At 42.3% G+C, this 20,693-nt stretch overlaps 1 protein-coding gene across 1 annotated transcript in view; it reads left to right on the plus strand.

Moving 5' to 3' along the window:
* The window catches only part of CDH8 (cadherin 8), a 307,900-nt gene that overhangs the window by 180,892 nt on the left and 106,315 nt on the right, over positions 1-20,693 (plus strand). Inside the window, exon 5 of the mRNA XM_058155277.1 lies at positions 12,068-12,235. Coding sequence (XP_058011260.1) covers positions 12,068-12,235 — 168 coding nt within the window. The remainder of the gene's footprint in view (positions 1-12,067; positions 12,236-20,693) is intronic.

Here is a 20,693-nt window from a genome sequence, read left to right on the forward strand (position 1 = left end):
AAACATAGCTGACAATAGTTGATTGGAAAAACGGAGGGTTTTTTTTTTTTAAAAAAGCCGGTAACAAAGAAATACTCATTCCCTAATACAAGGTAGGAGTTGTGTTATATACTCAAGGGCATAGGACGTTTTATAGGTCTTCCCTGATGTTAAAAACCATTCAGGGAAGTCAGGTCATGAAACAACAGTTTTAAAAAGAGGAATTTCATGAAACGATGGTAGATGGTTGGTTAGCCTGTGTGTTTAAAGGAGCTAATTTTATTCCTGATTCCTCAGCTTGTCTGCAGATGACGCACAATTATTTATTAAATTCCCCCTGTGCTTGAGATTTTGCACATATAATCGCCCGAAACTTGAGTAAGTCCTCCTCCAAGGTCCAAGGAGGCGTGGGGCCCACCTCCGCTCTCCTTTGCTGCGACCAGGCGTCCTGGCGCTGCGCCTCGCACCTGGGCCCGCAAGTCCACTGGCTCCCGTGCTGCGGCCAAGGCTTCTGCCGGCAGCACTGTCCGTGGAGGAAGGGGTCCTTGGCGCAGAGGTACTCTGGCTTGCGGGACAGGGCATCCGCCTCCGGTTGTGACCGCTGGGAATGTAGGTCACGCGGAAGTTGAACCGGGCAAAACAACGACCACGGATCTGCCGCTGGTTCAACTTCCGAGCTGTGGTGAGGTGCTCGAGATTCCGATGGTCCGTTCGGACCTCCACCTGATGTCGGGCCCCTCAGATGGTGTCGCCAAGCCTCGAATGCAGCCTTGATAGCCAGCAACTCTTTTTCCCAGATAGTGTAGTTGCGCTCGGAAGGTTGAGTTTCCGGGAGTAGTAAGCGCAGGGAAAAGTGTGCCACCATTCGTCGGAGCCTGTAGCAGCACCGCTCCCAGAGCCACATTGACGCGTCTGTTTCCACCACAAAAGGCCGGAGCGGGTCGGGATGCCTCAGGACGGGTTCTGTGAAGGCTTTCTTGAGGGCTGTGAATGCTTCTTGCTGCGGGGACCCCACGGAATGCAACCTTCTTCCTGAGGAGCTGGGTAAGTGGAGCTGTCAGTGTGGCAAAGCCGGGATGAAGGTCCGGTAGTAGTTGGCGAAGCCCAGCAAGCGCTGAACATCCTTCACCCGACGAGGGCTTCCCAGCTACACAAAGCTTCTACTTTACATGGGTCCATGGCTATGCCCTCGGGCGAGATGATATGCCGAGGAATTCTATGGAAGTCCGGAAGAAGACACATTTCTCAACCGCATTGAGTTGTTGCTCCATAGCGTTGCAGAACCAGACGTGTCGAAGGTGGCTTTCCCTGGACCGGGAGTAAATCAGGATGTCGTGTAGATAACCACGAACCGATCCAACATGTCTGGGAACACGTCGTTCATGAAGTGCTGAAAAACGGCTGGAGCGTTGGTCAACCCAAATGGCATGACAGTGAATTCGTAGTGTCCGTATCGGGTGCCGAATGCCGTCTTCCATTCGTCTCCTTCTCGCATCCGCACCAGGTTGTAGGCCCCCCGGAGATCGAGCTTGGTGAAGATCGTGGCCTCCCGCAACCTCTCCAGTAGCTCCGGGATGAGCGGCAGGGGGTAGCGATTCCGCACCGTAATGGCGTTTAGCCGGCGGTAATCACAGCATAGGCGCAAGTCCCCTGTCTTCTTCTTCACGAAGAGGACCGGGGCCGAGAGGGACTTTGAAGGCGGATGAACCCTCGGGCCAGGTTTTGTCCAGGAAGTCCCTGAGGCGGCCAACTCGGGCTCCGACATGGAATACAGGCGTCCCACAGGCAGTGGTGCGTTGGGCAGAAGGTCCACGGGCAATCGTGGGGCCGATCGGGGTAGTCGGTCCGCCTCCTTCTCGCTGAACACGTCGGCGAAGTCCGTCAGCTCAGGAGGCAAGGTGATGGCAGCGGTGGGGGCGTTCTGGCGGCACAGGTGTGGCGGATGTGATCGACGCACTGCAGACTCGGGAAAGAGATGGCGTTCGCGACCAGGCCACCTGAGGATCGTGGGTCCGAAGCCAGGCCATCCCAAGGACCAAGGAAAATGAAGGTCCGCCGTGACATAAAACTGGATCGCCTCCTCATGGTCCCCAATAGCCAGGCGCAAAGGCTGGGTGGCAAATTTAATGGGGCGGACACCAGTTCTCGCCCATCAATTGTCTCTACCGCATCGGAGGGTCCACGGAACCACGGGACCGCAAACTGGGTCACAAAGGCCTGGTCCATAAAGTTTGTTGTGGCCCTGAGTCCACCAGCGCATGCGCCTGGAGCCCGTCCGACTGGTTCCCCAACCATATCCGTGTGTCCAGAATCAGATGCCGAGGGGCCCAGAGTCTACTTCCGCAACGTCCAGTGGGGCTTAGTGCGTGCCCGACCTAGGGTTTCCCAGGTCGGGCCTGCTCCGCTTCGATTGGTCACGCTGTGATTCGGGGACGGCGTGCGTGCCCCCACCGCTTTCTGGGGCAAGAAGCGGCGAAGTGGCGGGCTCCCCACAGTACAGGCACAATCCCCTTGGCGCCTCGGTTCCGCTCCTGGGCTGTCAGGCGAGATCTGGCGCTCCCAACTCCATGGGCTCTTCAGCGGTTACAAAGCGTGGGGCGACCCTGGGTGCTGGTGGTGCAGGAAGTGGGGTGCAGATGTCGACGGAGGGTCCCGGGGGTGCGACGGGACGGTCGCCGTTGCAGACGGGCATCGAGGCGGAGACAAAGGGCACCAAGTTGTCAAGGGTCCGGCGCCTCCACGCGGCCAGCTCGTCTTGCAATTCCTCTGAGAGTCCCTCCTGAACGCGTCCACCAGCGCTGCATCATTCCAGTCAGAGTCCTGGCACAAAAGACGAAATTCGGCGATGTACTCCTGCAGGGGGCGTTTCCCTTGACTGAGTTCCTTAAGGCGCCTGGTTGCCGTCAGCATTCGAACGGGGTCCTCATACATGGTGCGCAGGTGCTGCCAAAAACGCTGTTGGTCCGCCAGCAGGGGGCTGTCCTGGAGCAAGAGGGGCGTGGCCCATCGAGCAGCCGAGCCGGAAAGAAGGTTAATCACGAAGGCCACCTTAGCCCGGTCGTCTGGGAAATCCTCTGGCCTCATAGCCATGTAGAGCTGGCACTGTCCCAAGAAGGTCGGGAACATCTCAGGCTGCCCAGAAAACTTATCCGGTACGGTTATCGGGCACTTGCGAGGAGGAGGAGGGGTGGGAGGAGGGGGGGGGGCTGCAGGCACATTCCTGGCAGCAAGTTGGCCTGCCAAGTGAGCCACTTGCTGCTGGAGCTGTTGATTAGCTGCTTGTAGCTGCTGTAACTGCTGCTGTACCTGCTGCTGATCCATCTTTGGTAGAAGATGTTTTAGTCAGGTCTTGGACAAAATGTTCTGTTTCCCTTCCCCCAATACTCCCAGCAAAGAGTCCGTCAGAGGCCTTCCTTTTTTCCTTTTATTTACATAGATACATGTCCTGGCCACGTCTACCCACGGGCCTGCCAAGTTTCTGGAGATAACGAGGAAATTATAGATAAGGCCAGAATTACTCACGAATATATTCTTCCCTCCATTGAAATAGTTAGCTCGCGCCAATTCATTAGCTCGCGCCAACTCATTACTTTGTCCAAGACAAAAAACCAGGAAGTCCCGCCTCCTATTTATAGTCTCTGCAGATGTCACTGCATGACAATTATGACTTGGCTTTGTCCCAACTCTTCCGCTGCTGCGCACGCCGATTACGTCTACGTGACCTTGCATCGCTCCAAAACTGTTCTTGGGGCGTTGCCAAATCAGAAGGAGGCTCCATGGAATCAGGCTGTGCCGGCCCCTCCCCCTCCCTTTGAGTGGGGGCCAGGGAGGGAAAGGGCTCAAGAGAAGCAGGGCTGGCCAGGTCTTCTCCCTCACTTTCTGAATCATCCGAGTCCAGGAGTCCGGGTCCAGGAACCTGGGTCACAACAGTAGTGTTTCTGGAGAAGAAGCTACATAAGATTAGGTTTACAACTCTTAAAGCCTTTTTTGCGATGTAGTTGCAGTGGGCTTTGGCACTTAGATCATTGGATATGAAAACCCCAAAGTCTTTGACAGGGTGGGGGTCATCTGTAAGGTAATGTCCATCGAGCTTGTATTTAGTGTTCATATTCTTTTTTCCAATGTGTAAGACTGAACATTTGCTGGTTGAGATTTGGAGTTGCCAAGTTTTTGACCATTCTGACACAAAGTCAAGGTTTTTTTGAAGGGTAGCTGTATTGTTGGTAGTGTTAAATAAATTATATCTACTACAGAAAATTAGAATAGAATAGAATAGAATTTTTATTGTCAAAATGTGATTGGACACCCAAGGAATTTGTCTTGGTGCATATGCTCTCAGTGTACGTAAAAAGAAAAGATACATTTGTCAAGAATCATAAGGTACAATGCTTAATGATAGTCATAGGGTACAAATAAGCAATCAAATAATATTAGGAAACAATCAATATAAATCGTAAGGATACAAGCAACAAAGTTACAGTCATAGTCATAAGTGGAAGGAGATGGGTGATGGGAATGATGAGAAAATTAATAGTAGTGCAGACTTAGTAATTGATTTAACAGTGTTGAGGGAATTATTTGTTTAGCAGAGTGATGGCGTTCGGGAAAATACTGTTCTTGTGTCTAGTTGTTCTGGTGTGCAGTGCTCTGTAGCATCGTTTTGAGGGTAGGTGTTGAAACAGTTTATGTCCAGGATGTGAAAAATTAGACCAAAAAACAGAAGTGCGTTGCCTGTGCTTGTGACTTTTTTTTTTAATTTTAATTGAAGAGAGGTAATACAAGAGACCTCCAGTTAAACTACAACATAAAACTGATATGAAACAGATCTTGATTGAGTGGCATGTAACTCTACATTTCAAGTCCAGGTCTCACATTAAAACATTATTTATTTTTACCTTGATTGGGTAAATAAACCACAGGCAGTTTAATGGATCGGCGCAATAATTATGAGTTATTTGGTCAATTTGTAATTTGCTTTCTGTACTGTTTCAGTGACTCTTCCTTTGCCTAGGGAGTGATTACAAGCTCAAGGGACATATAAAAATTAGGAATAAGCTAAAATACTCTAAATGAACCATGTGTACCTTATTAACATATTACTCTAAGGTGCATTTGTAATCAGTATATTAAAAGCAAACCATAGCTCCAAACTAAGTTTTATTGCCGCCTTATAATTTGCTCACTGACCCCATTTGCATAGAATTATGAGGCAGAAATGAAAACATTGTGGCTTATCTAGATCCTCCCGTTTTTCATAGTTACCGAATAGATGATAGATAGTTCTCGATTTACAACCGTTTGTTTTGTGACTGTTTTGAAATTACAACAGCACTGAAAAAAGCAACTTAAAACTGTTTTTCATGTTGCTGCATCTCCATGATCACGTGATCAGAATTCAGAGGCTTGAAAACTGACTCATGTTTATGATGATTGTAGTGTCCTGGGATGCTTTGATCACCTTTTGTGACTTTCTGACAGGTAAAGTCAATGAGAAAGTCAGGTTCAGTTAGCTAACTTAACATCTACATTGATTCACTTAGTGACCGTGACAAGACAGGTTATCAAATGAGATTAAAGCTCACTTTACAACTGTCTCACTTAGCAGCAGAAATGCTGGACTCGACTGTGGTTGTAAGTTTGTTTTTATTTAAATATATATTTTATTATTTACATATAGATATATTGAATACAGCGTTAATTGTCCTGGCATTCCACTTGCCATGAAACAATGGTAAAAACAAAAGAACATATATACCAGTAGTTGGTTTCAATTTAGGTTGCTACCAGTTCACTCGTGTGTGTGTGTGTGTGTGCGTGTGCGCGCACGCACACACGCAACACTTTTGTGCATGTGCAGAAGCATCCCAGCAGGTGGACAGAGCCTCCTGCCACTCCACTACCAATTCGCCGGATCCGGGACGAACCGGTAGCAACTCACCACTGATATATACTATTTTAAACATTGCTAGTGTTGTAGTTATTTCTGACCATCATATTCTAGAACAGGAGCCACATGTGGCTCTTTCATCCCTCTGCTGTGGCTCCCTGTCACTCAAAATATGCATTATAACCGCCAAATATGCATTATAACCGCCAATGTGCGACACCCGCTTTTCAATCCCCGGTAGGCCAACCATGGATAAATCCAAGAAAAGGAAAATTTCAGAAGAAAACAGAATATTTAATTCAACTATATATGCTAGTTTTGTGGCCGCTCAAGAAATAGTCAGGCACAGGAAGGTTTTTGTGGCTCCCGGTGTTTTCTTTTCTGTGGGAAATGGGTCCAAATGGCTCTTCGAGTGTTTAAGGTTGCTGACCCCTGTTCTAGAATGTCATCTTATCTATCCATCATTCTAATATCTACATTCTAATACATACATAGTATCTCTTTCCATGTCCACCTAACCTGATTCTTTCGCATTCCAACTTCTACCTCATCTTTCTAACCATTGATAGAATCTATTCCATGTAGCCTAGTATTCTGTATCTCCTTTATCTTTTATTTTTAGCATTAGTCTGTCAATTTCCACACAGACTAGTATCTTCCTTATAATCTCCTCCTCTGAAGGAGTGTTTTCGCTCTTCCACTGCTGTGCATACACAATTCTTGTTGCTGTCAAGATGTGTAATGTTAGATATATTGTCCCTTTATTATAACCATCTGATATAATGCCTAATAGAAATAATTCTGGCTTAAACTCTTGTCTAGTCAATTTTTCTAACCACGTATGAATTTGGATCCAAAATTTCCTTGCCTTTATACAGGTCCACCACATATGGTGATATGCGCCAGGTATTTGATTATATTTCCAACAGTTTGGGGATGTATTAATGAACATTTTGGCCAATCGTGCTGGGGGCAGATCCCACCTATAGAACATTTTACAGAGTTTTTCCTTGTATGATGTTGCCATTATCAGTTTCCAATTTCTCTCCCAAAGCTTTTGCTATTTATCCAAATTTATATTATATAGAGATAATTATGGTTGTAAATGGAGGATTTCCTGCATATAGGAAGCAAAGAGATGAAAGTACTTACTTACTTACTTACTTACTTACTTTATTTATTTATTTATTTATTTATTTATTTATTTATTTACAAGAAAACAAGTAACAGAGTAGACACAGACATGAACACATGAAAATTTTTTGGCACACACAAAAAAAGGATATAAATTGGCAAAACATAGCCACAAACACATAGAATGATTACATATAACTGGGGACAGTAGGACAGGGACGGTAGGCACGCTGGTGCACTTATGCACGCCCCCCTAGGGACCTCTTAAGAAAAATGAAAGGTTCATGGTAAGGTAAAAGGTATGGGGATTAGAGAGACTAACAACAGGATCAGGTAGATTGTTCCAGACATTTACTAACTAGACTATTGCAAAAGTCATATTTCCTACAATCAAGATTAGAGCAAATTACACTGAGTTTAAATCTATTGATGGCCCTTGTCTTTTTATGGCTGAACTTAAATTATTCATTTACAGGTAGAATGTTTTGGTAAATAAACTTATGAATTAAGCATAGGTCAAAATGTAGACGATGTAGTTCGAGGCTTTCTAGACCTAAGATTTCAAGCCTGGTGGGATAGGGAATTTTATTTTGAGAAGAAGATTGGAGAATTCTCCTAGTAAAATATCTCTGGACCCTCTCTAATATAATGATGTCTGAAATACAGTGAGGGTTCAATGCTCAAAGGGTTGTTACCTAGAAGTAGGAAAACAGGTATCCTTCTGTAGTCCTTCTGTCAATCACAACGTAAATATTATCAAAAGAAAAAGAAACTTAACGTTGTTGTGTGTATGTCTAAAAATGTTTTCACTCTCCTGTTGGCTTAATCTGCATTCCTTGGTTAGCTGTCCTTTCCCATTGTAAATGTCTTGCTTTGCAGACTGTACTTTTGTCACTGATATTTTTTTAACTGACTCATCAATGTGTTTGCTTTTTTTTCTTTCTAGGAAGGCAATTAGCACATTTTTAAGAATATGTAAATAGATTCGTACATAAACAATATCTTCATGTACTCCCATTAAGCTGCCAGATGTTCTAAGAATGGACACCACCAATCACTTATTTAATAAGCAGGAAAGGAAATTCAAGTTTATTTGCCGGAAATGGATAGTTTCTGCCACAAAAGCTGACAGTATTATCATTTTTATCCCTGTTGCCTGGGGGGCTACTAATCCATTATTATAGGCTGCATGTTCAATATGCAGAGAAAGTGTGAATAAATTCAGCTTGCTGCAATTGACTTTTGTGGTTTCTTTTCTAATGTCTATATTTTCTATTCTATTTTTTTTAAAAAAATGAGGAGATTGTGGGCAAACCTGGTGGAAGGATGCTGGTTTTTCTTCTCTAAGTTTCAGACCCCAAACCAGAGTTGGGGTGCTCTAAAGAAATTCAAATGATCTCATCAAATGGCAGGCACCTCTGTCCAGTTTGCTCAAGAGTAGCCTTCCAAGCAGTGGTGAAATCCAATTTATTTTACTACCGGTTCTGTGGGCGTGGCTTGGTGGGCATGGTGTGGCTTGGCAGGCATGGCTTGGTGGGCGTGGCAGGGGAAGAATACTGCAAAATCTCCATTCCTTCCCCACTCCTGGAGGAAAGATATTGCAAAATCTCTTTCCACCCCACTCTGGGGCCAGCCAGAGGTGGCATTTGCTGGTTCTCTGAACTACTCAAAATTTTCGCTACTGGTTCTTCGAACTGCTCAAAATTTCCGCTACCGGTTCTCCAGAACCTGACAGAACCTGCTGGATTTCACCCCTGCTTCCAAGCCATCATGTAAAGACTGTTTCTGATCTCATAGCCAGTTGAATACATGTGGGCTTCCAAGTCATTTTCTTATCCATAACAATATTTTTCAGGTGTTTAAGGGTGTTGCTCAGCATGGCTAGTGTATTGAACTTTGGGCAAAAAAGAGAATGGGCCATGGGATGTTCAAATAAAACCAGCAACTTGGTGACAGCAAATAGAGACCCCTCACACAGAGCATCCCATTCTTCATCCAGATGACCTTTAGAATGGGGAAAACCAATGTTTCCATCCTGTTTCCACATGTTGTGGTCCGCCAGCAGCTGGCAACAGAGTCGGACAGAGATGAGGCTGAGGAAGAGTGTGGACCAGCCTTGGGGGCAGGGCAAGGCCTGGATGAGGCTCTGTGTCAGAGGCTGAGGTGGGGCCAGGGCCATCGGCAGGTGCAGATTCCAGAGCCTCCAGAGGCAGACAGTAGTGAGGCAGAGGAACAGGAGGAGCCTCTCCCTAATGCATGCATGAGAAGAGCTCCCTAATGCATGCATGAGAAGAGCTGCTAAAGCAAAAAGGATGATTCGGGTGTAGGGTCAAGAGATGATTGGCCCTTCCCATAAGGCTTAAAGGACCAGCAACGGAAAACTATGTTGATAGCTTCGTCTTGTTGCATTTAATTTGTGTCGGTGTCTTTTGAACTTTTGCCAAGAAAGGCCTTTGGCAGTTTGCCTAATTGGACCGAGGTTGGTGATAGGACTGAGGAATTGTTTTGGGAGGAATTTGCTTTAATTTAGTTGAACTACACTGAGAATGAAGTAATTCTCAGCTGTTCAAATAAAGTTTGTTTGTTTTTACACTGATTGAAGTTTCCTACTACCTACTTGGGCCTGGGTCACAACAGTGAGTCTCTATATGAGGCATTTTGTTTTTAGGCTACAAACCAGAAACTAGAGATTTAAGTCCCCCCCGATTCACCCAAATTCCCATAGTTTCAGCTACTCTTAGACGCTTTAAGAGACCGGTTTGGTCCATTAAAATCTTCCCTGGCAAGACCGAGAGTGAATAGTATTGGCCACCCTGCACTGTATATGGCATCCATCCAGAACTAAGGAGACCATGCCTTGGTTGTGTGTTGTTATTTATTTTATTTTATTTGTTTATATTTCTATACCGCCCTTCTCCCGAAGGACTCAGGGCGGTTTACAGCCATATTAAAACAATTTTTTTACAAACACTAAAATGATTTAAAAAGAAATATTTAAAATTAGGCTGATTCCTTAAAACCCATTTAAAATTCCCAATTAAAACTATTAGGCCAGTCCTGCACGATGAAACAGCCATGTTTTCAGCTTGCGTCTGAAAGTCCGGAGATCAGGGAGTTACCACCAGGGAATACCAGGTGGTAATTCATTCCAGAGGGTTGGGGCCCCCACAGAGAAGGCCCTCCCCCTGGGGGCCACCAGCCAACATTGTCTAGCCGATGGCACCCCGAGGAGGCCCATTCTTTGGGAGCACACTGGTCGCTGGGAGGCCGTCAGTCGCAGTAGGCGGTCCCATAAATAGCCAAGTCCCATGCCATGAAGCGCTTTAAAGGTGGTAACCAGTACCTTGAATTGCACCCGGAAGATTACCGGAAGCCAGTGCAGCCTACGCAGGAATTGTATTATATGGGAGCCTCGATTAGTTCCCTCTATCACCCGCGTGGCTGCATTCTGGACCAGTTGAAGCCTCTGGGTGCTCTTCAAGGGGAGCCTCATGTAGAGAGTGTTACAGTAGTCCAGATGGGAGGTGACAAGGGCATGGGTGACCATGCATAGGGTTATGAAGGCATTGTTCTTCTGGACTAATGGAAATCACTAATAGAAACATTGGCTTGGTAATAAGGACAGCAACAATATTCATAGTTCTTGATATCCGAAATATCTTTCCTTAGGTGAAGAGGGACAAAGACTGCCAGAGGCAATTATCTGATTGAATTAAACATAGATGGAATCTAAAACTGAAGCATCTTTGAAGGCTAACGGTTGATCATTAAAGATCAAATGCAGGATAGTTTGGTGTGAGTGTATGCTCCCTGTTTTTAGAGAACTGTTTACCTATGCTCATCTATAGGTGTAAATAAATATATTCTGAAGGCATTCATTCTCTTTTATCTCCCCCCCTTCCTTTTGACTCCCTTCTTGCCTGGGGCTGCTTGAAGCAAAGTAGCTCATCCTGCTGTGCAGGAGAGCCAGATGTGGAGAGAAGTAAAGTCAAACTACAGAATTAATTGTGAATTTAGAAGGTTTCAGAACTGAAATGAAAAGATTTGGGTAGGGTCAGACTATTAGCGGCTGTTATCTTTAACGCTGGTTTCTACTTCTGGAATCCTTACTAGCATGCCTTGAATTCCATTTTCCAAGGAGTAGAGTGGAAGCAGGCAATTGTATTCCTTTCTGAGCTGAGGGGGTTTATCAGGTGCACGAGAAACTTAGCTCTCATACACCCTGAGCCATAGAACAATGCAGTGCTGGGTAGGATAGTCACCTTTGCCACTGAGCATGCAGTTTCTGGCAGCAGAGTGAAACAGTGGGGAGGAACTTGGACCAGTCTTGGGGTCTGGGGAAAACTCAAACGAGGGGTCTGCATCAGACGCAGAGAGGGAGTTAGATAGCAGTGAGGCAGAGGAACAGCTGGAGCCCGTTCCCAGTGTGCACATGCACAGAGCTGCCAGAAGACAAGAACAGCTAAGAAAGCAAGATCGACTCAGGAGTAAAGCCACACATTGGAGGTGATTGGCCCTTTCCATAGGAAACAAAAGAGGAGCAAATGGGGAATTGGCTTTTGCAGGAAACAATTTGTTCATTCCGTGACTCTGAGAGACTCTGTGCCAAGTTTGGCCTTGTACTGCAGTTGGAAACAAGTTACGTGGCAGCTTGCCAAACGAGATAAGGTGTGTTGAGAAATATTCCTTTGAAAAACTGTTTGGACAAACCTTGCTGACTGTGAATGAACGTAATTCACAGTTGTGTAAATAAAAAAGGTTTTGCCGGGACCAATTCCTGCCTCCTGCTTGTTAAGGGACCCTAGGTCAGAACATTAATGAGGCAAGCGATCCCGAAACTAGATCCGCAAATTTCATATATATTAAATAAATTAGACTAGATAAGCCAGCGGCCACATCCAGACGGGTTCTTCTTTTATTACTGCATTTTAAATATCACCTTTCAATAAAGATGGTCTCAACAGAATGAGCCCCAATATTAAATCCAGTTTTGGTCATATGGCATGAAGTTGTCACTTCCCTTTTTTTTAACGGTATTTTCTTTATTCTTTCTTTTTCTTTCCCCAGCGATCATCAAAACGGCTCTTTCAAACATGGACCGGGAAGCCAAAGAGGAATATACTGTGGTCATCCAAGCAAAGGATATGGGTGGACACATGGGGGGACTCTCTGGAACCACCACTGTGACTATTACTCTGACTGATGTCAATGACAATGCTCCGAAGTTTGCACAAAGTAAGTGACATTTCTGATGCATCTGCTTCATAAAAATCAGACATAGAATAGAATAGAATAAAATAGAATAGAAATTAGGAATGGAATGGAATGGAATGGAATGGAATGGAATGGAATGGAATAGAATAGAATAGAATAGAATAGAATAGAATAGAATAGAATAGAAAATAGAAAATAGAAAATAGAAAATAGAAAATAGAAAATAGAAATGGAATGGAATGGAATGGAATGGAATGGAATGGAATGGAATGGAATGGAATAGAATAGAAATTAGGAATGGAATGGAATGGAATGGAATGGAATAGAATAGAATAGAATAGAATAGAATAGAATAGAATAGAATAGAAAAGAAAAGAAATTAGGAATGGAATAGAATAGAATAGAATAGAATAGAATAGAATAGAATAGAATAGAATAGAATAGAATTTAGGAATGGAATAGAATGGAATAGAATAGAATAGAATAGAATAGAATAGAATAGAATAGAATAGAATAGAATAGAATAGAATAGAATAGAATAGAATTTTTTATTGGCCAAGTGTTATTGGACACACACAAAAAAAATGAAATTTGTCTTGGTGCATATGCTCTCAGTGTACATAAAAGAAAAGATACCTTCATCAAGGTACAACATTTACAACACAAATGATAGTCATAGGGTACAAATTTAACACTTTTATACAACACTTAATGATAAACATACGATACAAATAAGCAATCAGGAACAATCAATATCAATATAAATTGTAAGGATACAAGCAATAAAGTTACAGTCATACAGTCATAAGTGGAAGGAGATGGGTGATGGAAATGATGAGAAGATTAATAGTAGTGCAGATTTAGTAAATAGTTTGACAGTATTGAGGGAGTTATTTGTTTAGCAGTGTGATGGCCTTTGGGGGGGAAAAACTGTTCTTGTGTCTAGTTGTTCTGCTGTGCAGTGCTCTATAGCATCGTTTTGAGGGTAGGAGTTGAAACAGTTTATGTCCAGGATGTGAGGGATCTGTAAATATTTTCACAGCCCTCTTCTTGATTCGTGCAGTATACAGGTCCTCAGTGGAAGTCAGGTTGGTAGCAATTATTTTTTCTGCAGTTCTAATTATCCTCTGAAGTCTGTGTCTTTCTTGTTGGGTTGCAGAACCAAACCAGACAGTTATAGAGGTGCAAATGACAGACTCAGTAACTCCTCTGTAGAACTGGATCAGCAGCTCCTTGGGCAGTTTGAGTTTTCTGAGTTGGTGCAGAAAGAACATTCTTTGTTGTCCTTTTTTGATGATGTTTTTGATGTTAGCTGTCCATTTTAGATCTTGCAATATGATAGAACCTAGAAATTTGAAGGTTTCTACTGTTGATACTGTGTTGTCTAGTATTGAGATATGAGGACAAGAAAGACAATAACTGGATATAGATATCATTGGTTTTATCTTGGCACACTGTGTGAATCTAATCACTGCGATATGCAATGAGGAGTATGTTCTATAACCGTGATGGCGAACCTATGGCACGCGTGCCACAGGTGGCACTTGTAGCCATATCTTTGGGCACACGAACCATTGCCCTAGCTCAGCTCTAGCATGCATGTGCACGCCAGCCAACTAATTTTTGGCTGGCCCTTCCCACACTGCCCCTCCCCTCCCAGGAGTCTCCACATGGCCTGTTTTGGATGCCAGGTAAGTATAGGGCTCACATGGAGGCTCTGGGAGGGTGTTTTTGGCCTCAGGAGGGGTGGGGGAGGCCATTTTCACCCTCCCCAGGCTCCAAGAAAACCTCTAGAGCCTGGGGAGGGCGAAAAACAGGCCCACTGGAAGTTGGGAAACGGGCTGCTTCCAGCCTGTAGAGGCTTCAAAATGGGGCGTGGGGTTGTGTCATGCAGCATGCGCGGGGGAACCCAGGAGGGTCGCACACACATGCATGGGGGGGGCGTGGCATGGGAGGGCATTGGATTATGGGTGTGGGCCCATACGCACATGATCCCCACCCCCGTGCTTCCCCTGCTTTTGGCACACGATACAAAAAGGTTAGCCATCACTGTTCTATAAATTTATTTATTTATTTATTTATTTATTTATTTATTTATTTATTTATTTATTTATTTATTTATTTATTTATTTAAATTTTTATACCGCCCTTCTCCCGAAGGACTCAGGGTGGTGTACAGCCAGGATTAAAACAATTAAATATACAAAATTAAAATATCAGTTAAAATACATATTCAATAATGGCCAAATTAAAACCGTCAAATTGACCCAAACTAAAATACCCCATATAAAATTATTAAAAATTCAAAATTTGAAAATTTAAAAATCAAGCCAGTCCCGCTTGGATAAACAAATAAGTTTTCAATTCACGGCGAAAGGTCCGAAGGTCAGGTAGTTGGCGCAAACCGGGGGGAAGTTCGTTCCAGAGGGTAGGTGCTCCAACAGAGAAGGCCCTTCCCCTGGGGGCCGCCAGCCGACATTGCTTGGCGGACGGCACCCTGAGAATATATAAAGTGTATGTTACTCCATAAATAACTATAGTGTGTGGTTTATAAAGTTTGCTAATTGCATAAAATAGAACAGCAGAATAGTGAAGTGCTGTAAGTGTTAGACTAGGGGTGAAGAGACTGTGATGGTATTTGGGAATGGCCTCGGGGGAAAGAGGAGATGATCCACAGCCAAGCCAATAGCAATAGCACTTAGACTTATCTACTGCTTCACAGGGCTTTACAGCCTTTTCTAAGCGGTTTACAGAGTCAGCCTATTGCCCCCAACAATCTGGGTCCTCATTTTACCTCACCTTGGAAGGATGGAAGGCTGAGTCAACCTTTGATCTGGTGAGACTCAAAGTGCCAAACTGCTGGCAGCCAGCAGAATTCTCCCTGCAATGTTGCATTTTAACCACTGAGCCTCAATGGTCTGATAAGAGATATTTCAGACCGCAGGTAGGAGAAAAGCACGGCGGGAGCATTTCAGAAGGGACCCTCCCTAATTTTCCAAAGACTAAAAAGACAGGAGGGGACCTTCAGTTTCGCAAGATTCTGTTTAATGGAATACAAACAGTAAACCTAGTGCCGCTAGTCCTGGATGAGCATCTTTCTGGACTACCTCAAAGGGCTAACAGAGACCCATAAACCCTTTGAGCATGAAGGTTAGTTTGTGTAACCTCAAACTAGTCACTCCCTCTCAGTCCAAATAAGTGTCAGGTTACTGAACACCCGTTGTAGAACAACTGATCACATCATGGTTTGATACCCTTTTACTGTGAGACTTAGGCATGTTCAAGGCAAAGAAAGTAGAGCTCGCAACCAAGCAGGTTGATACGACTATTTGGAATATGACTATTTGGAGGAACAAGAAAGGGAGGTGGAATATGGTTGCATAATTCAGAATATCAGCAACCCAGAGATGTTGATCTCTTTTTGTCTTCTGGTTGCCTTTTTTTCATTTCTCCTCCCAGTCTAAGGGCAAAGAAATTGGGTGAAAGATTTGTCCAGTTGATAAGCAGAAGAAAGTCACACCTGTAAAAGCCTAATAGAAACTTTTTCTATTGTAAGAAGCTCTAAAACATTTTTTTTCCTTTGCTGGAATGAAGGAAGAATTCTGTGCCTGGCACTCATCACACATCTAATCTCATTGTTCTTCAAACAGTTTGTCTTTTTGACCTTTTTGTACTTATGTCTTCCCTTAAAATGCTTATTATAAACACAGAGACTTGTTTTATATTGTGTTGCCAACAATCTCTGGATGACCATGGCTTTACTGATCCCTGCAGCTGTTTAAATTTAAATTTGACCTGTGTAAAGGAGAAGGGTGGATGAGTATTGATTTGAAGTCAGGTCACCCTATTCCAACAAGTTATCCTATCGAGATGCCTACTTCAAACAGGCATTTTCTGTGTCTGACATACAGAGAATAAATATTGATATGTCAGGTTCATATATAACAGCATTGGGACTGAGTAAGGTCACACAGCTTTTAGGGTCATGCCCTGAATTAATAAGAAGTTCAAAAATGTGAGCCCTGCAAATCCATACACACATACACATACATATGTATATATATATATGTGACTTGGTGGCTTAGTGGCTAAGACGCTGAGCTTGCCGATCGAAAGGTCAGCAGTTCAGTGGTTCGAATCCCTAGTGCCGCGTAACAGGGTGAGTTCCCGTTACTTGTTCCAGCTTCTGCCAGCCTAGCAGTTCGAAAGCACGTAAAAAATGCAAGTAGAAAAATAGGGACCAATTTTGGTGGGAAGGTAACAGCGTTCAGTGAGCCTTTGGCGTTGAGTCATGCCGGCCACATGACCATGGAGACGTCTTTGGACAGTGCTGGGTCTTCGGCTTTGAAATGGAGATGGGCATCGCCCCCTAGAGTCAGGAACGACTAGCATGTATGTGCGAGGGGAACCTTTACCTTTTCTATATATATATTCAGGTCTTTTCCCGTGTAAGGTTGAGAGTATCCTGGCCACATTGTGTGTGTGTGTGTGTGTGTGTGTGTGTGTGTGTGTGTTTATAATATTGATATCCATAGCCTCCTTTCCCCCTTCTCCTGCATTTCTCCTTTTCTTTATCTATTTCTTAGCCTTGTGTTATCTTCAGTGCTTTCAAAGCCCTTTTTAGATTAGTGTTATGTTAGAGTCAGTGAGTGACATGTCTAAAAAGATACGTAGTGTGGTTGTTAAAAGCAAGCAATCGACCAATGCATAATTGGAGATAAAAAGCAAGGAAAAAAAACAATTCTAGTTCTAGTTAATTGCTGATCTTAAATTCAAAATCCATATTTGGTACTATGCTTTGCTGATCTATTATCCTATGGTACTTTCTGAGAGTTATAATAAGGGCTGGTTTTATTAGACGTAGGTATATTCTGCTAGAATTTTCTTATATGCATCCATTATTGCTAGCTGTTTTCCCCCTTTCATTTACTATTGAAAGGGAACCAGAACAACTGAGGTGGGAAAGGCAGATTTTGTGTTTGCCCAACAAACTTAACCAGGTTAGTAAATACTGGAGCGGGTACATTCATACATGTTAAACTAGTTAGTGCTAACCTTAATTTTTATCTGTATCTTGGTGACTTTATTTGGTTAGTTTATAGCCAGTGTATTTTGTGCAAGCAGGAGATTCACCAGCATGTGCAAATACAATTGGCCAACCCCTAAATCCCAGTCATTTTCTCAGCATTTTTTCCTGTACAGTAGCTGTTCATTGTGTTACAATTTATACATTGGTCGCTGTTTTATATTGTGGTGTGTGTGCATGTGTTTGTTTATTTATTTGGTTTGTAGGACTCCCCATCTAAAAGAACTCTGGTTAGCTTATAAGAACAATCAGTCATAGCTGAAATCAGCTGAAAGTTGAATGATGAATCGCTTATGATATTCTTTCAATATCTCTCAGTTGTTGAATCATTTCTAGATGAACAAGGAAAAAAAAATTCAATAATAGGAATTAGAGCCAATCTACAAACCTAGGAATCCACCTACTTGGAACAAGCAGTTAATATTCATTTCTTCCCTTAAAAGTGAAAAGAATAAAGATTTCATTATAAACCACAACACATAAATGATGTGTTATAAGCTAGAGTAATTATAAAATGCTCCTCATTCAATAGTTACACTGGATAGGCCAGTCTTGAACATAATACTGGTTGAGTAGTGAGCATTGAATCTATCATATTATATTGCCCCTCAAACCTTTTAAAACAAGACTGAGCCACATTAAAAGTCACACTCAGATTGTGATAAATTACAATCTGTTTCCCCCAGGAAGTGTTTTGGTGCCATCAGTTAACTGCTATGGCTGTAATCCGTTTGCTGCTCATTGTTTTAATCTAATTGGAAATTTTATGGAATAAAAATTAACTCAGCACACATTGGCTTCAAATCTTTGGGCAGCTCTAGTCTTGTGTTTGACTTTACAGGAAATTGAATCTAGCTATATTAGCCATCAGGAGAGATTAATAGCAGCAGCAACTCTATATATTTGCCAACAGAACTTTTATGATTTTCATGAAAATAGGAGTAATATAGTAGTTATTGTCTTGGTCTAGGGTGAGATTCAGGTTTGAATCCTCACTCAGTCATGGAATTTATTGAATGCATTTGATTCAGAGATTGGCAGGTAGCCTAATTAGTACTTAGTGATACCTACTTATATTGCCTTGAAGTCCTGGAGGAAAAATATAATAGATATATAGGTACCCAGACATTGTTAGACATATTTTCTGGGAAAATAAAAATAAACAAGCATAAAAGCAGAATGTTCATAGCTGTAGTAGAACCACACTGAAAAGGAAGGTAATCAATATTCATAAGACGTAACACTTGGCATATTCACAATAAATTTTAATGAACTCAGACAGTATTGAGAGAGTTATGTGTCTTTATTGTTTTTGAGCAGAATATACATGTGTATTTATGGCTAGGTTTCAGATAAATACAGCCCTCTTGAGCCTTTGAAATAAGAAAAGTGAACTTTCACAACTACTGAGTTCTCTTGAAGATAATTTTAGGGGCACTTATAACAAATAATGTACAGTAAAATCAGGGGTGAAATGCTCCCGGTTTGGACCGGATCACCTGATCCGGTAGTGATGGCGGTGGGCGGTTTGGAGAACCGGTAGCAAAAATCCCTGCCTCCCCCCTTCCCCCTGCATGCCCAGCTGAGCCGCACAATCATCAGAGGGTTTTTTTTTTACTTTTAAAAGTATTTTTTCTTTGGGCGAAAAAATCCTTTTAAAAGTAAAAAAAAAAAAGCCTCTGATGATGATGCGGCTCAGCTGGGATTGTCAGAACCTTTTCAAAGTATTTTTTCTACAAGCTCTTCGGCCGAAGAGGTTGTAGAAAAAATGCTTTGAAAGGGTTCTGGCAATCAGGTACCTCAGCTGGGGTCATCCGAACCCTTTCAAAGCATTTTTTCTGCAAGCTCTTCGGCCGAAGAGGTTGTAGAAAAAATGCTTTTAAAAGTTAAAAAAAATGTTGGCCATGCCCACCTAGTCACATTACCCACCACCACCAAGCCACGCCCACAGAACCGGTAGTAACAAATTTTACATTTCACCCCTGAGTAAAACAAACCCCAATAGTTACAGAGCCCCCTTGTTTTCACAAGAACAGCCAATTTTTTGGGCAAAATTTTCAGCGCATGAAAATAAATATATATAAATGTATGGTACATAAGCCATATTTTAGCTTTATGTTCTGTATTAAGCAATATAAATAGCTACCTCTTTTCAAATTATTTTTTTTTCTTATATGGGATTAATTCCCTTTCAGGAATTAATAAATGGATTAATTCCCTTTCAGAATCTGTAATTTTTTTTCAAGATAGTACACAAGGAATGCTTCAGTGATTTTAAAAATTAGATTATTTAAAAAAGCACCACAAAAGACTACCACCTCACTAAAAAGGCTAAATTATTATTATGGGTGTATAGATGAACTAAAACCCACTTTGAATTTGTGATCTGATTTAAAAAGTCAAGTCAATTCAGATTTTCTATTTGAATTGTCAAGTAGAATCTGTTTGATTTAGGAATTTGATTCAGTAATGATAATTGCTCCCATTTAGAAAAGGCCAACATATTTTTGAACTATTTTGAAGGCACTTTAACTTAATTTGAAAAGTTTTTTTCTCAGTTGGCTTCAAAACCACTCTCAAATCAAAGTTTTGCATGGTCTTAATTTTCACAAGACTTTGCCATTATTATTATTATTATTATTATTATTATTATTATTATTATTATTATTATTATTATTAATAATAATAGTAATAATATTTTATTATTATTATTGTTGTTGTTGTTGTTGTTATTATTATTATTATTATTATTATTATTGTTGTTATTATTATTATTATTAATTTAACCTTGAGCTCCCATAGATACAGTATAAATTGACTCCTGCAATAAAGTATTTAAAAGCCAATATAGATAATGACTTGACTTACGATCCCAACTGAGCTGAAATTTCTGTTGCTAAATGAGACTGTTACATTATGTTAATTACGCTAAGTGAATTTTGCCCCATTTTATGACTTTTTTGCCATAGTTGTTAAGTGAATCTGGCTTCCCCATCAGAAGTTCACAAAAGATGACGACATGATCTTAAATGAAATGACTACTTGAACAGCATTTTGAAATAAGTTGATGCAGAACCAGATGTAACTTAATGTAATGAATAATATTGTGCAGTTACCTCAGCGGTGAAATCCTCTGAAGTCTGCTACCGGTTCTATGAATCTGCTACCGAGCATGCACTTTGCACATGTGTGCCTGAGGCGCGCTCATGCAGTGCTAAAAAAGGAACATTTTGAAGCCTTCCGAGTCTTCAAAGGTAAGTAGAACAGCTTTAGATTAGCTAGAAAGCAGGAAACCCAATGATTCTAGCTAATATAAATCATGTGTCACAGCTGATCGTCGCCCAGCTGATTGTTGGAAATACCGGTTTGAGTGAACTGGTAGCATTTTTTAAC

The sequence above is a fragment of the Ahaetulla prasina genome, chromosome 12 (assembly GCF_028640845.1).
Source record: "Ahaetulla prasina isolate Xishuangbanna chromosome 12, ASM2864084v1, whole genome shotgun sequence".
NCBI lineage: Eukaryota > Metazoa > Chordata > Lepidosauria > Squamata > Colubridae > Ahaetulla > Ahaetulla prasina.